The sequence below is a fragment of the Choloepus didactylus genome, chromosome 10 (assembly GCF_015220235.1).
Source record: "Choloepus didactylus isolate mChoDid1 chromosome 10, mChoDid1.pri, whole genome shotgun sequence".
Lineage (NCBI taxonomy): Eukaryota > Metazoa > Chordata > Mammalia > Pilosa > Megalonychidae > Choloepus > Choloepus didactylus.
This window is the reverse complement of record NC_051316.1, coordinates 129,695,925-129,711,731: the sequence shown is the minus strand read 5'-3', so window position 1 is coordinate 129,711,731 and position 15,807 is coordinate 129,695,925. Positions and strand designations below refer to the sequence as shown.

The window sequence follows — 15,807 nt, the reverse complement described above, 5'->3', positions numbered from 1 at the left end:
ATAACGAGAAGGGGGCAGAGGAAGCTGGGGTGGTGGGGTTTGAGATGTAGTTGAAGTGCGTTTAGTCGGAGCTAAGGTGCGGCTGGAGGGCTGTGGGAGAAGAGGGTTAATGACTTTGTTGGGACCAATGTTAAAGGGCCTTTTTATAACAGTATTTTTCTTTGGTTGGTTTATAGCCTCCTTTCTTATGGATATAAGGGTTCCCCGATCGGACCCCGATAGCCAAATTCGGAAGCCCCAAGTTTTACCCAAGAGCCAAGACGTATCGGCAGGGTTTTGTATGGTGAGCATTAGTCTTTTAGGACAAAGGTACTTGTTGAAATAGCGATAGCCTGAATTTTGGCAAGTATACGGGATTACTGCGAGGTTTAGAAATTTGTCAGGGACAGAAGGTTTCCAGCCAGTGGCTAAAGTTTCACACCCCCAGTACGGGCAGTAATAGTTTGTTGGGGATTTGCAGTATGATTTTCCAGGATTTGAAGATGGACACATATAATAATCCTGAATATTTAGGCTGCCTGGATAACCAGGAGGTTTTGGATTAGGAGGGACAAACAGATCAATGGCATTAAAGACGAAGGAGGGAGATCCTGCTGTGGTGTTGGAAAAAATTATTGTGGAGTCTTTCCAACGCACAAGGGTCCACTTCCAAGGCTGGTGGGGATCGCCCTGGGTAGAAGAGGCAAGAACTAACATGACCATTAGAAGGGAGGTTATGCTTGGGTGAGGGTTGAGAGGGTGTATGACATTGGTTTTTGCCTGTTTATAGAGGCGTATAATTTCTCTAATTTCTCGCCGCTGCTGCGCTCTGCTCGGACTGGGGTCTAGGCCCAGGTGTACTGTTGTCATCTGGTGCACCAGGCTGCGGAGACGACGGCGTTCTCGTCTCGTTAGACGCGTGGTTGCTGGTGGCAGGCTGGATTGCCCTTCCTGGGCTAGGGACGTGGCAGCTGGATCAAAAGCGCTGCAAGCGAGAACCCAGTCATCTATTCTTTTTTCCCGCAAGGGGAGAATGGCTTGCTTACAGGGGGGGTTAGCCCCTTCTAGAATGAGTTCGCGGGTGAGCGCTAGCTGGGCTTGGGGGTTGGTAACTTTTCTAGCACAGGCCTCTTCAACCCTGGAAACGAAGGTGGCAAAAGGTTCGTTTGGCTCCTGGAGGAGCTTGGTAAAGCTGTCAGGTCGACGGGCAGAGCAGTTGGCAAACGCGCGTAGGGCGATGCCCCTGAGGATAGTCCAGAAGGTGGCAGGGACATTAATATAAGCAGACGCATTTAGAAACGCTCCAGTGCCCATATAGGCTTCGGGGGGATGATAGACTCCAAGGGCTGCGTCTTGCTCACTTTGCTTAGCTGCTTCTGCCTGGAAGTGAGCACGCCAGTCAACAAACTGACCAGGGTTAAGAATGGAACGGGCAAGCGAGGCCCAGTCTTGGGGGATGCAATAGTCCATGCCGAGATCCTGCAGTATTTGGGAAGCGTATGGGCTACCTAACCCGTCCTCCTTGACGGCCCTGCGAAGCTGCTTGATAGTATCTGAGTCAATGGGATACCAGTCATACGGTTTCTGTGGGGTGGGGGCAAGGTTAAGAGGAAAGCAGCGAAAAGCACGAGAGAAAGGAGGATGCGCTTGCAGAGGGCTTGGCGTGGGAGTGGGGATAGGGGGAGCGTTGTTCCAAGGATTGCCTTGAGGTGTAGAAGGCAGCCAGGGGTTGTTAGTCGGCAGGGTGGGAGGAGCGGCGGCAGCTGCCGGTAGCGGCTCCGAGGGGGAGCTCGCCGGAGGGGGAGGCGGAAGTGGGAGGCCCCAAGCGTCGCAAGATGGCGGCGCGGTGGGAGTGGCTAAGGCATAAGATGGTGGATCAGCCCCGCCCTGTAAAAGGGCGGGGTTCAAGGCACAAGATGACGGACTAGCTCCGCCCTGTGGAAGGGCGGGGCCCAAGGCATAAGATGGCGGACTAACTCCGCCCTGTGAAAGGGCAGGGTAAAGCGCATGCGGTTTCCGGCCCAGCTTAGGGCTGATGTCATCGCCGGAGCATTTCCTCCCCTCGATGGAAAAAGAAGGAGGAAGTTCGCCATCTTGGCGTGGCGCAGTGTTATTTTGCTTTTTGGGAGTCACCTCGAGCGCGTTGTTAATCTGCTCGACTAAGGACTCCGTGTCCGAGTCATGATTTGAATTAATATCGCTATCTGAATCTGTTGGCTGGGTTGATAGGGCCTCCTTGGATTTAACGGGGCCTCGATCAAGGGGGAGGGAGCCTTGAAGGCAGGAGCGGATGGTTATCAAGGTGGGGAGCAAGCCGGGAGGGAAGCGCTTGCTCTCATGTTCCATGGCGTTAGTGACCCGATCAATAAGACGATCATAAGTAACAGGGTCCCAAAGATGGCAAGTGGTGAGCCATGGGTTAAAGGGCAGCAGGAGGTCCCAGTATACTTGCAGCTGCCGGACAGACACCTTACAGCGATGTGTGTCTAGGAGACCAGCCAGAGCACGAACTTGAGGTGCCTGGCACGTAGATAGACGATTACCCATAGCTGAGGGGGGAGGAGGGGAGGTTGTTTACCGAGCAGAGAGAATGAGATAAACCGTGGCCGCGAGGCCGAAGGAGACGGCGAGAGCGGAAAGCAGTGCCCTTTGGCAACGGGAGCAGTCGGGGGGGGGCGGTTGCAAAGAGGCACACGGCGCCAAATGAGGAAACAAAGATACAAAGAACCACAGCAAAGTAATGGAGGGGAAGAGGGAGAGCATTAGGAGGAAAGGGGGTCATAGAAGTGCGCATACAAGAGGACGAAGAGAGCGTGGGGGAAGGGAGGAGCGGCTTCGGAGCGGTGAACTTCACACGGCTCCGGAAGCGGCGAAGGAGAGGCGGCCCTTACCTTGCAGGCGAGGAAACGGGAAGCTGGAGAGGCGTCCGGGCGAGCGGGCGACCTGCCGAACTGTTGTGTGGAGACGCTTCCTCACACGGGGCACCAGTTGCGGTCGCGGTTACTGCTTCTGGGGGGAGTGGCGGCCGGTAGCTGAGCCCTCAGCTCTCGGGGCTGCTTAAAGGGTACCGGCGGTGGGGGCTCTTTCCCGGAGGCGAGGGCGAGGCGGGGGACTGGGCCGGGTCCTCGGCGGGAGGCGTACAAGGTGTGGAGGGCGGCGATAAGGACAAGACACTCTTTATCCAGTAGGAGTATGCGCCAAAGAGAATTTATTTAGGGGTGATTACAGGTTATATAGGCTGGTAAGAAGGGTAGGGCTGGAAAGGAGGTGAAGTAGCCTTAAATGGCAATACTGAAGGGAGAGGGGCTAGGATTGGTTCTGAGAGGACGCAGGAGCCTTAGCAGCGGGCGGGAGTTGTTCCGGCCACGGTGCATGCGCGCTGGCGGTGGCAGGAGTTGCCTTGGCACAGGGGAGTGTGCGGGCAAGATAAGGAAGTGGGGAAAGGGCGGTTGGGAGAAAGGCGGTTCCCTTCGGCGAGCCTCCCCTGCCAGTGGCATTTTGGGTGAGGAAAAGGGAGCTGCCCTGACCTCGCTTCCCAGGCTCGGGGGGGCTGCAGAGGGCACTAAGCGCCCGTACCCACTACCCTCCCCAGGGGGTGATATCAGGTCCCCTGGCCCAGGCCTGGTAAGTCGAGGTACAAGCTCAGTCACCCGCAGTGTGTGCACATTGCCACAGAGAGTGGGCCTCAGTGGGGAGACCCCAGCCCCAGGTGCCAGTCTGGGGACTCTGGGGAGGAGAGTGACAGGCGTGGCATCAGAGATTACGTCCCTTTGGCAGAGGTCCTGCTCCCTCCCATTGGCCCCAAACCCTCGACCCCATGGGAGGAAGGGGTTTGCCAGGGCTGCCGGGGGCAGCGAGAGGGTCCCGACAGGCCCCTTCCCTACTGCAGCAGTGAAGGTCGGAGGGCAGTACGTGGTGGCTGGGAAGACCAGCCTGTCTGCCAGCACCACCCACCCCTCCCTGCTGGAGGACAGCCGCATCGAGTACCGGGTCACTCTCACGGAGGACCGGCTGCCCCGCCTGGAGGAGATCCGCATCCGGGGCCCCCCCCGGGAAGACATCGAGATACAGGTGACCCGGGGGCTGGGGAGAAGCCGGGGACGCACTCCTGGTGGTCCCCTGCGGGCTCCCTCGTTTGATCACTTGCTCGCTCGCTCGCTCAGCAGTCACGGGGTGGGTGGGGGGTGCTGGGCCCAGTGCAGCAAGGGGCCCTTCGTGGGATCGGAATTCCATGGATAAATGAGTAAGGCACCGTGCCCCAGTGGCGGGGGGAGGCGGCAGGGCTGGCCTGCAGACCAGAGCTGTCGGGGTGCAGGACAAAGGCCCAGAGGCCCCTGGGGATGGTGCCCAGGGATGGCTGCCCTCAGGTGGGCTGTCAGGCTGAGCGCGCCTGCTGGCGGGCCACAGGTGTACCGGCGGTACGGCGACGAGTTTGGCCCCCTCACCCACCCGGACATCACCTTCAGCTACTTCCAGCCTGTGCCACGGCGGGCTGGGGCCTGGGCCGCCGAGCGGGGCCCCTGCTCGGTGAGCTGTGGGGCAGGTGAGGCCCGGGGCAGGGCCCCCCTGGCACCCTTGGGCCCTGCACGGAGGTGGCCTAGCTCCCCACTTCCCTCTCAGGGCAGCGCTGGGTGACCTACGGCTGTCAGGACCACGACACCCACGCGTGGGTAGAGGCTGCCCACTGCGAAGGGAGCCCACGGCCGCCCACGAGGCCGGAGTCCTGTGCCCCCGCGCCCTGCCCCCCACAGTGAGTGCTGCTGTGGGGCTCCCGCTCCGCCGGGGTGGGGGTCAGCCACGGGGGCCTCCAGCTGCCGGGCTGTCCCTGGGCACAAGAGCCCATGAGCAAGGGCTGGGCCTGGCAGCTCCTCGTGTGATCTCAGCTCACCCTGGGAGTGTGGGGGGCTACCCCCTAAGGTGGGCTCTGTCCGTGACCCACTGCCGCGTGTCTGCGGCCGTCTGAGTTCATTCGCATGTTGTCTGGTGGGTTTGTTGTGCCCTCTGGGAGAGTCGTGATGCAAACAGTTGTGCTCGCCTGCCCGCAGTGGGTGCAGCTTCAGGGTGAGACCGTCCCTGCTGGGACGCAGGGCTGGGGCAGCCGCCCGCTGTCACGTTCAGGGGAGGTAACCAGGCCTGGGCGTCTATTGAAGGGGCAGTTCTGGGGAGACCTGGAGACCTGGGGTGCTGAGCTGGCCTTTAGATGCCTCCTGGCTGCCTGGGGGCCGTACCAGGGCCTGATGCTTTGTCCCCCCTCAGCTGGTCAGCTGGGGCCTTCGGCCCATGCAGCGCGTCCTGCGGTGGAGGCCAGCGGGAGCGGACAGTGAGCTGCGTGGAGGCCCAGGGCAGCCTCCTGAGGGCAGTGCCCATGGCCCAGTGCCACGCCGCAGCCCAGCCGGCGCCTGTGGAAACCTGTAACCCCCAGCCCTGCCCCACTGGGTGAGTGGGGGGCTGGGGGGATGGGAGGGGACACATGAGCAGGCCCACGCCGGGTTCCCCTGCCAGGGCTTGTCCCTGGGCCAGGCCTCGCCCCCGCTGTGTGTCCCCCGCCCAGGCTCCCCTCCTCTCGAGGCCTCTGCCCGGTTCCCATCATTGGCGCTGGGGAGAGGCAGTGGTGGGTGGCCTGGGGGCTGAGGAAAGCTGCGATTGCCAACCCAGCAACCTGGGCCGGGCATTTCCCTCTGAACATCCATCCCTGTGGGGAAATGGGGTGACACTGTCTGCCCACAAAGGGGCTGGGGTATGCAGAGCACAAGAGTCACTTCTTCCTCAATATTGTCTTTCCGACGGTGCCCCTGCAGCTGCTTCTCATCCCCTCGGTGTCTGAACTGCCGGTGGTGTAGTGTTCTGACTTGCCTGGTTCTGTGTGACCTGGGGCATGTCTCCTCCCTCTCTTGGCTCCAGGTTTTTTATCTGCCCAACTGGGAGGGACCCCTGGGTGACTCTGGGGCTCCTTTTCCCTCTTGCATCTGCAGCAGACATAGCAATCACCACTCTTTCCCGCTGAGGGATTCCTCCCTCAGAATCCTTCTTAACACAGCCCCCAGGCAGCCATCGCCTCTCAAGGCCGGCTCACGGTGGGACCCATCTGCTGTCCCTGAGGGTGGTGATGCTATTTCCCAGCACCTGCCCCAGTGCACAGGGCACTGTTCTTACCTGGAAGGCAGGTGGGGCAGGTGTGGGGCACCTGGCCGCCAAGCAAAGCGACTGCGTGTGGAGCGGAAGCGTGAACACACGATGGGTGGATCTGTTCATCCAGTGCGTCAAGGGAAAGACCCTTGAAGTCTTCTTTGTGGGACCCCTCTGTGGGCTCCTGGTGTTGGGGAACAGACCCACGGCCCTCCCTCGGGTGCTGGGCTGCACCTACAGCAGGTGGCAGGGGCAGGGCCTGACAACACCTGTGCCATCCTCAGGTGGGAGGAGTCTGGCCCCAGCCCCCGTCCTTCGGCCTGTGGAGCCGGGCTGGCTGCGCAGAACGCAACATGTGTGCGGGGGGCCGATGGCCAGGAGGTTCCGGCAGCTTCTGGACCGTGCTCCACAGTTGGGAAGCCACCCACCCGTGAACCCTGCATGGCGACGGCATGTCCTCAGGACGGGGGTCACATGGGTGTCCTGGGGATGCCAGTGGCCGGGAGAGCAGGAAGCACCCTACTCTGAACCTCCCAGAGAGGGCAGAGCGTCCTGCCGCAGGGCTGCTGTGCGAGGGGCGCCCGACCACGAGCCTCTGGGAACCCATGTCTCCCCTCACGAGCCTGGCTTAGAGGTCGGGGCCCTGTCGGAAGCGGCCCGGAGGAGTTTAGCTCGGCCGCTGCCCTGCGAGAGGCTGCCCCGCTTCTGCTGCACCCAGGGGCTCAGGGCGAGGCGGCAGTGGCCCTCAGGCTGGGAGGGCGGCAGTCTCACCCCTGGGGGCTGGTGGGGCCGCAGCGCCCAGCACACTTGCAAACCCACCTCCTGGTCCCCAGCTCTCGGGGTGGGTAGGTCGGCAGTGGCATTTCCTGGGACCCGAAGCGAGTCTTCCCAGAAAGGCAGCAGCGGGGAGGGGGGCCCCTGACCACGTCCCCCTGCTCTTGCTCACTCCTGGAAAGACAGGAAGGGGCAGCTGGGCCCTTGGGGACCCGGAGGCGGGAATGCTGGCCCCACCAGCTTCTCGCTCACCCCCTTCGGCAGGACGCTGTGGCCCGGGTGGAGGAAGCACCAACCCCGTCGGGAAGCACCAGGCCGGGGGCCCCCACTACCCGCGTGTGGACACCTGTGGCGGGGACGTGCTCCGTGTCCTGTGGCGAAGGTGAGGGCCGGCAGGACCTTCCTGAGGACTAGAACTCATTAATTATCTTTTTTCTCAACTTGCATTTTACCTGGTTCTGAAAAGGATTTGAGGAGGCTTCCAGAAAATCCAAACCACACAAGAACATAAAAGAATATTCCAGGAGGTTGGGACAAAATACCCAGTGGCCACTTAGAATGTGTTGACAGATTGAGCGAAAGATAGGAGAAGACAATAAAGCCCAGGGATATTGGTGCCTGAGTGTGTTCCTTGAGGCCGACAGCCCCAGACTCAGCTCCGAGCTTCCTGGTGGCCAAGGCAAGGAAGCAGAATCAGTTGTCAAATACATGGTGCTCTTGAACTAAAACCCTAAGCACTTGTCCAGTAAAATCTCAGCATGTTTAGAACGGAGTCCAGAAAGGGATTTCTTTTGAGGAAGCTCCTAAAGGAGAGAGGTCAGGAGACCAGCCCGACAGCATCTTTGTGATAAACCGTAAAAGATTTCATTAGTGATTCCTATGAAGTTTTTTGATAAATGAGAGCCGCTCCTGTTTGCTGAGCACCTACCATGTGCCAGGCCCTTCATTATAAATGAGTCTGCAAGGGAGGCCCCATTATACAAAGAACTTGAGGGTCAGAGAGTTTGAGTCACTTGTCCGAGATCACACAGCTGGTAAGGGAAAGAGCTGGGAGCCACACCCACATGCCCTTATCTGATCAAGCTCTCCAGTGTGTCCTTGCTGAGGCCTCTTGGGGCGTGGGGGTCCCCTGCTGCCTCCCTCCAGGCCTGATGGAGCTGCGCTTCGTGTGCGTGGACTCTGCCCTCGGGATGGCCATCCGGGATGAGCTGTGTGACCCCACCAGCAAGCCTGGGAGCCGGCGGGAGGCCTGCCAGGTGGTCCCGTGCCCCGCTCGGTGAGTGAGGCTGTGTGGGAACAGCGGGCTGCACCCCACTCCCGATCTGGGAAGGGAGAGATGTGACCCCGGGGCATGGCCCCTGCCGAGCACCGGCCTCCTTTCTGCAGGTGGGACATCCACGCCTTGGTGCTGTGCCCAGTGACCTGGGCAGGGGGGTGGGTGCCGTGGGTCGTGAGCTGTGTGGGGCCGGAGCGTGGCCATGCCGTCCCTCTGCCACACTCCAAGTGCTGGCCAGTGTCCTGGCCCGGCCCCCATGAGGGCTGCAGCCGCGAGCCCTGTCCCACAGGGTGGGCCCCTTCCCAAGGAGACAGCAGCCCTGGTGCCAGCCCTGGCTCTGCCTCTTAATGGCCGTGTGACTCAGACATGTTGACGCCTTGCTCAGAGCCTCCGTTTTCTCTTATGGACACTAGGATGTGGGCTAGATGGTTCTATCTGTATAGGGCTCTACTGCTCAGAGATGGCTGCCCCCAGGGAGGGCATGGCCAGGGTGCAGGAGAACTTGGGGAGTTTGCAGGGACCTGCCCATTGTGCTGGAGCTGGTGGCCCCAGGGCCCTGCAGGGGAGGAGCCCTGGGTGGGCCATCGGGCCGCTGGCGTGGTGAGGGCAGGTGTCCTGCAGCCTGTACAAGGCTGCCCTTCAGCTGGTGCTCAGCACAGCTTTCCTGCCCAGTGGGCATCGGGAGGGCTGAATGTACCCCACAGTAGAGGGTGTCAGCTCTGCAGCGGGACGTCCTGGCTGTGCCTTCATCTCCGAGCCCCAGCCCCCTTGTCCCCAGCTTCCTCACCTGCAGCTGCCCCTGGAGGCCGTGGGGGAATCAGTGAGAGAGCATCCCACAGGAAGCCATGTATTTATCACCTGCTCCTTGCTGAGCATGTGCTCTGCCCAGGGGCTGCTCTGTCAAGGGGTAAACAAACAGTAAACAAGACAGTGGTAAACAGACAGACACATCCCTCATGGAGCTGACCTTTGGGGATCAGTGGGGGGGCGTGCAGCTAGATGATCAATAAGACAGACAGGTAAGACAGAGTTTCGCTGATGGTGATTGGTGCCATGTGGAAAACCACCGCAGTGGGGCTGGGGTCCAGCAGAGGCACCTTCTAGGAAGTGAGGGGCTTTCCTAGCAATTGGGGGACCCTGGACTCCCTCGGGGTCCTGGCTGTTTGGACTCACTGGCTTTGCCGTGCCCAGGTGGCAGCACAAGCTGGCGGCCTGCAGCGTGAGCTGTGGAGGAGGAGTCCGGCGGAGGATCCTGTACTGTGCCCGGGCCCACGGGGAGCACCACGGGGAGGAGACCCTGCCCGAGGCTGAGTGCCAGGGGCTGTCTCGCCCCAAGGAGCAGGAGGCCTGCAGCCTGGAGCCCTGCCCACCCAGGTCAGTTGGCCGCCCCTGCGGGAGGAGTGACAGAGCCGTAGGATGCCCAGCTCAGGGGCACCCCGATGAGACCAGCCTTCAGGAAGCAGGGACACCTGTCCGCTCAGCTAGGTGTTAGAGGGGAGGTCCAGCTTGATGCGGGGAGGCTGGCAGCTCTAGGGGTGCGGGAGGGGGGAGGCCTGGGAGGGTTCCCAGTGGAGGGGACAGTGTTTGAGTGGACCTCGGGGTGTGACTAGCAGCTCTGCCAAAGGAGGGGACGGGGGAGTGGTGCTGTCCCCTGCAGGGGCTAAAGCCCGGCCCGGGCCTGCTGGATCAGGGAAGAATCTGTGCTCAGGCCAGCAGGGTCTGAATTTAGAGATGATCTGGGGTTTTTATAGGAATCCCATACACACTTAAGCTCTGGCTACCTTCAGACATCACTGTAGCCAATCTGGCCTCCTCACTGTTGTGGAACATTCCGGGAATGCTCCTGCATCGGGGGTTTTGCACCTTGCTGCTGCCTGGATGTGTCTTGTCTGATGTCCTCTGGGCTTGTGCCTCCATCCATAATAGAGGAAAATCCTCCCTGGGTGTTGGGACAGTCCTCCCGAGCCATGTTCTGTAATCTGTGTCCCTTCCATGACTCTTTGCCCCTTCCCTGCTCAATTTTTCTTCATAACATTTGCTATCACCAAACGTTTATTTCTTTTATTGTCCATCTCTTTCTTCTGGACTGGTGGATCTCAGCCAGGGCCAGTTCTGCCTCCAGGGGACATGTGGTGAAGTCTGGAGATATATATGGTTGTCACCACCGGGCGGGTGTGTTGCTCCCAGCACCCAAGTGGGCGGAGACCAGGGATGCTGCTAAATGTCACACCACATAGTGTGAGAAACAAGCACCCTTCCTAAAAGGAATAAACGCTCACCCGATGGTGGAGAAGAAAAAAATTTATTCATGATCTTGAAGAACAGGCACCCAACCAAAATGTGGGGGTGTTGGCGCCCAGAACAACAGACCCAGCAGTATTTATTCCCTACGCCTAACCGCAAGTCCCTCCCCTGTTTCTCCAGTGGCTGATACTCCAGAAATTACATTCTATTTGACAAGCCTAACTAGCCTGTGCAAATTTGAAACCTGCAGCCCGCCCAAATTGGAAACATTTGAAAAAAAAGTCTCCTGTGCAAACTTGGAACATTTGAAACAAGTCTCTGCCCCTCTTTCCTTTGTTCTTGAATTGCAGAGCCAGTCTGAGCTAGTTTGGTAACAACTTATGAAGCTGTTTAAGGAACATCTACCCCCCGCCCCCACTCCAGTCTCCACCTTGCAAAGACAGTGGGCAGATAAACAGGAGGACCGGCCACCGATTATAGCTTGACTTCTTGACCCTCTGCCATTCCCCTGAGCTGCCCCTGCCCTGTGTGAAAGCTACACTTAATCTAATTCTCACAGTAGGATGATCCTGCCCCAAACATCTGCTGCCCAGGCGGGGAAAGCCAGCTCTGGGGCCTCAGCTCTGAGAGGTGGGCCCGGCCCACCGCCCCACTGGGTCCCTAGAATGGGCCCCACCCACAGAAGGCACGTGTGAGGGGCAGCTTTGTGGACAGGGAGCCCGGCTCGGCATGGACATCTGGGCTCACGTTCTGGCTCTGGAAAATGGTGGCCTTTACTATTGGTGAATGATTATAAATTACGCTGTGTGGTGTTAGATCACAGAAGAAAGTAACATGTAGAAGGAGTTTCTAACCCCTCAGCTTATCCCACAAGAAAACAGGTGCCTCACAAACTAAAGGATGAGGCTGTTCAAGGCTGTTCAAGGCCGTCCCAGTGGCCCCTCAAAGGCGGATAAGGCAAGGACAGAGAAGCCCATAAAATAAACAACCAAGAAGGCCTGCTCTCCCCAGTTAGATAACGCAGCTGCTTTCCTAAAATGAATATTGACTCAGAATCCTACCAACCAATCAGTCCAAAACTAGATAGGCACTCACCCAATCGAGGCACAGAACACCACAGCAGACACCCTACCCAGTGTGGGTTCCTTTTTTCATTAAAAAATGCTGCTCTCAGATAGAGAGCGGGAGCCATTATCTTTTTTCTTCTCTTCTGCTGGCTCCCACCTGCTTTCGTCCTCTAATAAATCTTAAACTTTATACTCAAACTTCGACTCGCTGCATTGTGTGAATTCTTGAATGGCTCCGAACATAACAGGTGGGATTGCAGTTTTACCATCCTCTGCTTTCCCTTGGCTCCTGGGACAGCCTTTCTTTGTGAGCGTTACTCGGACCAGCAAGCACCTCTATGGGGGGGCACAGTGTTGAGGTAAAGGAGGCGTCCTTCCTCCAGAGGCGTGTCAGAGCGTTTCCTGGGCTGGTGAGCTCGGCGATGAGACGGAGCACGTGGGGGCTGCACCGTGGGGCTGTGCCTGGGAGCTCCTGGGTGCTGGGAGCTGAGCGGGGCACCCCTGGTGCAGCACCGCCTTGGGGAGGCTCTGCCTTCCCTCAGGTCTTCTCTTCCTGCAGGTGGACAGTCACGTCCTCCGGCCCGTGCTCAGCCAGCTGTGGCCTGGGCACCGCTGCTCGCTTGGTGGCCTGTGTGCAGCTGGACCGGGGCCGGGCCGTGGAGCTCGCCGAGGCGGCCTGCGCGGAGCAGGTGCGGCCGCAGACCAGCGTCCCCTGCCTGGTGGCCGACTGCGCCTCCCGGTGGCACGTGGGCCCCTGGTCAGAGGTCAGCTCTGCTGCTGGGGCCCTCACATGCAGGGGATCCATTGTGAGCCCCGAAAGGGTGGGGAGAGCAAGGGGACCAGGGTGGCCTCCAGGGCTGCATCTCCCGTGAAGCTCACGTTCTCCACCCTGTGCTGGGTCAGGACGTCAGGGCCGGGGCCAGGCAGCCGCCTGTTTAAAGCTTCCTGGGGAGGTTCTGTGGCATAGTCGGGGTTGAAGACCACGGACTTCTCCCTGATGTGCGGGGTCTGTCACTGGTGGTGGTGGTGGTGGGGCAGTCAGGGCCCCCAGAGATGGACAAGAGATGGAAAGGTCTAAGGCCGGGGCAGAGCTGGGCTTTAGAGGCCCCTGTGGAGACAGTGGACGATGCCAAGCAGATAGCCCAATAAGTGAGTGGCCTCATGGTCCGAGCCCCAGAAAGATATAAAATAGTGGGTCTCAGTCACCCTGTTTAGGAACGCACAGTGTGGAGAAGCGGGGAGAGTTGGGAGCCCATGGAGGCCTCTCTGCAGCCACTGCCCACCCCAGGCAGCCGTGCGAGCTGGGACAAGGGCGAGCAGGGTGGGAGGACAGAGCAGGAGGGCTGGCAGACGCCAGGCTGCAGTGGCAGGGTGTGGAGGGGGTCCAGCCATGCCGAGGAGCACCTGGCCTGCACTCGCCCTCTGAGCTTCAGTTTCCTCACCTGCAGGATGACGACACTTGACCCCCTCCCAAGATGGGCAAAGACTATGTCTGGTCACGTCTGGCCCGTGGTGCACACTTGGTAATGACAGTTGTCAGTGCTGTCCTCGTCACCTCTATCCTCTCTTTCTGCAGTGTTCTGTGTCCTGTGGGAATGGCATCCGGCGCCGGTATAACTCCTGCCTTGGACCCCAGGGGCCCGAGCCAGCCGGCTTCTGCCAGCACCTGCCCAAGCCAGTGACAGTGGAGAGCTGCTGGGCTGGGCCCTGTGGAGGGCAGGGGACACCCCACCTGGTGCCCCATACAGAAGCCACGACTTTAGGCCAGGCCATTGAAGCTACAACTGATGCTTCCCCAGCTCGTCCTCTGCCTCAAGACCACCTGCTGTCTCCAGGCCCCCAGCCTTGGGGACTGCCCCCCAGGCTCCAGGAAAGCCCAGCAGAGCCCAGTTATGTTCCTTCTTCCCTCTGTCAGGTGGCTGCTGCGGGAGGGTGGGCAAAGCCTCTCTGCTGGGGAGAGCCAGGCCATGCTTCTGGTGGGGGTCACCTGGATGTCCTCCTCTGGCCTCGGCACGTCCCAGCACACTGGGGTGCCGACATTTAGCAAAGCAAAACCCACCTTTTATCATTGTCAAGGCAAAAGGAACTTGACTAACGCTTCAGAATCAGGATTTGAACCCAGGTCTGTGGGTCTCTGTCTTAGTTTCCTGAAGTTTCCATGAGAAAGCTCCAGAAACTAGGTGGCTAAAGGCTCCAGAAGTGCATTGTCTCCCAGTTCTGGAGGCCAAAAGTCCAAAGCCAAGGTATTGGAGCCAGGCTCCCCCAAAGGCTCTGGGAGGGAACCCTTCCCTGCTGCTCCTAGCTCCCGGGGGTTGCTGGCGGCCCTTGGCATTCCTCGGCTTGAAGACGCCTCCCCTCCATCTCTGCTCCATCCTCCACTGCCTTCTCCTTGTTGTCTGTGTGTCTGTCTTCCTTTTCCACAAGGACACTCACTGGACTAGGGCCTGCGCTAGCCCAGTATGACTTCACCTGAACTAATTCCATCTGCAGAGACCCTAGTGCCAAATTAGGCCACATTCTGAGGTTCTGGGTGGACATGGACATTGGGGAGACCCTGCTCACCCCAGTCCAGACCCCAAAGCCCATGGACTTCTATACATGCCCCACACACGGCCCCGTTCCGGCTGGAACACCTGCAGGCAGCTCTGTCCCTTGGACGGTGATGCTCCGACCCTTTGTCTGATGTCACGCAGCCCCCTCCCCTGAGCTCCCTGCCTCCCAGGCCCTGCCCTCCTGGGAAGGCCCCACCTGGAAGCTCTGCTCACCTGTGCCCCCTGCCCCCTTTCCAGGTGCCTGTGGGAGGCAATACCTGGAGCCAACAGGAACCATTGACATGCGGGGCACAGGCCAGGCCGACTGTGCAGCGGCCATTGGGCGGCCCCTGGGCGAGGCACTGACCCTCCAGGTCCTCGAGAGTTCCCTCAACTGCAGCGCCGGTACGTCCACGGCCGCGGGAGCTGTTGCTTTGAGGTGCAGGGCTGCCCAGCACGCTTCCCGCACGCTGCTCCTGGCAGAATGCCCCTTGTGCATCCTCACTTGTAATCGTCACGGCATCTTGTGGCTGGGGTGCGATCATGCCCATTCTATAGATGGGGAAACCGAGGCTGGAAGAGATTGCCATGACCTCTCCTTGCAGTCACACAGTCAGGAAGCAGGAGAGCCGGCGCCATCCGAGCCCAGAGCTGCTGCTCTGCCCCCCTGGAGTGGGGTGTGCTGCATCCTCACGGCACTGCCTCCTCCCAGGGGAATTGCTGCAGCTCTGGGGCCGGCTCACATGGAGTAAGACCTGCAGGAAGCTGTCTGGAAGGACGTTCCGCTTCCAGGCCAACACGCTGGTGGTGAGGCAGCGCTGCGGGGGCCTGGGAAGCGGCGTGCTGCTGCGGTATGTGAGCCAGCCCGCTACGGAGGCCTTCCACCGAGGTAGCTTCCTGTCCACCTCCCACTGGGCTGCCTGGGCTGGGGTGGCCGGGCTGGAGCTGTGGCGGGCGGCCAGTCCTGATGGGTGGTGGGCAAGGCAGAGAGGGCTGGCAGAGATGGCAGGAGGCAGTGCCACCCAAGCCTGGGCGTGGCCCATGTCAGCTTGCCCGGGGGTCAGGACGAAGCCCCGAGAGGTGTGCCGTGGCTCCTCTTCTCTGGGTTTATCATGGGTGAAAGTGGGACCCCACCCTGCAGCCTTGCCATGACCCTCAGAGCCTTTAAAATACCTCGGCAGGAGCGGGTCACGAGGCTGGGCAGGGAGATCTGGGCTGGCTGTCTCAGGGTGGGTTTGCTTCTGTGAGCCGCGATCCCCCCAGACCTGTCCCAGGGTACCGCCTTCCCGCTTTTGCATGTGTGACTTGACTGGGGCCTCCTAAAGACGCCCCTACCAGGTGTGTGCTATTATCACCCACACTTTTACCAAGGAGGGACCCCTGGCTCAGGGCCTGGAGCTGACCCCACTGCTCCCTGGCCGTGTGCTGCCCTGGCCCCTGGCCTCAGCGGTCTGTCTGGGCTCCTGGGTCCCCAAGGTGGCTGCCCACAGAGCCACCTGCTTTCCCCTGCAGAGTGTGACGTGCAGCTCTTTGGCCCCCGAGGTGAAATCGTGAGCCCCTCGCTGAGTGAGGACGGAAGGAACATGGGGGGCTGCCGGGCCTTCATCGACGTGGCCCCCCAGGCCCGGCTTGCCATCTACGCCCTGGTCACCGGCATGGTCTCAGGGACTGATGCCGGCTACATCTCGGTGAGGCTTCCAGGGAGGGGACAGGGAGGGGGAACTCTGTTATGATGCTGGGACACCAACCCGGGACTGAGTAGACTTCAGGATCAGTAGCGCAAGAACAGGAGAAAAGGGTTTCCTCCACC

At 60.1% G+C, this 15,807-nt stretch overlaps 1 protein-coding gene across 5 annotated transcripts in view; it reads left to right on the top strand.

Annotated features, from left to right (window-relative positions):
- Window positions 1–15,807, top strand: part of ADAMTS13 (ADAM metallopeptidase with thrombospondin type 1 motif 13) — a 37,245-nt gene that overhangs the window by 20,358 nt on the left and 1,080 nt on the right. For all 5 annotated transcript variants that reach the window (XM_037797372.1, XM_037797373.1, XM_037797371.1 and 2 more), the window contains 13 exons: window positions 3,869–4,050; window positions 4,387–4,522; window positions 4,600–4,729; window positions 5,236–5,415; window positions 6,390–6,555; window positions 7,144–7,261; window positions 8,026–8,155; window positions 9,347–9,529; window positions 12,026–12,230; window positions 13,043–13,355; window positions 14,256–14,402; window positions 14,710–14,886; window positions 15,510–15,685. In XM_037797372.1, coding sequence (XP_037653300.1) covers window positions 3,869–4,050; window positions 4,387–4,522; window positions 4,600–4,729; window positions 5,236–5,415; window positions 6,390–6,555; window positions 7,144–7,261; window positions 8,026–8,155; window positions 9,347–9,529; window positions 12,026–12,230; window positions 13,043–13,355; window positions 14,256–14,402; window positions 14,710–14,886; window positions 15,510–15,685 — 2,243 coding nt within the window. The remainder of the gene's footprint in view (window positions 1–3,868; window positions 4,051–4,386; window positions 4,523–4,599; window positions 4,730–5,235; window positions 5,416–6,389; window positions 6,556–7,143; window positions 7,262–8,025; window positions 8,156–9,346; window positions 9,530–12,025; window positions 12,231–13,042; window positions 13,356–14,255; window positions 14,403–14,709; window positions 14,887–15,509; window positions 15,686–15,807) is intronic.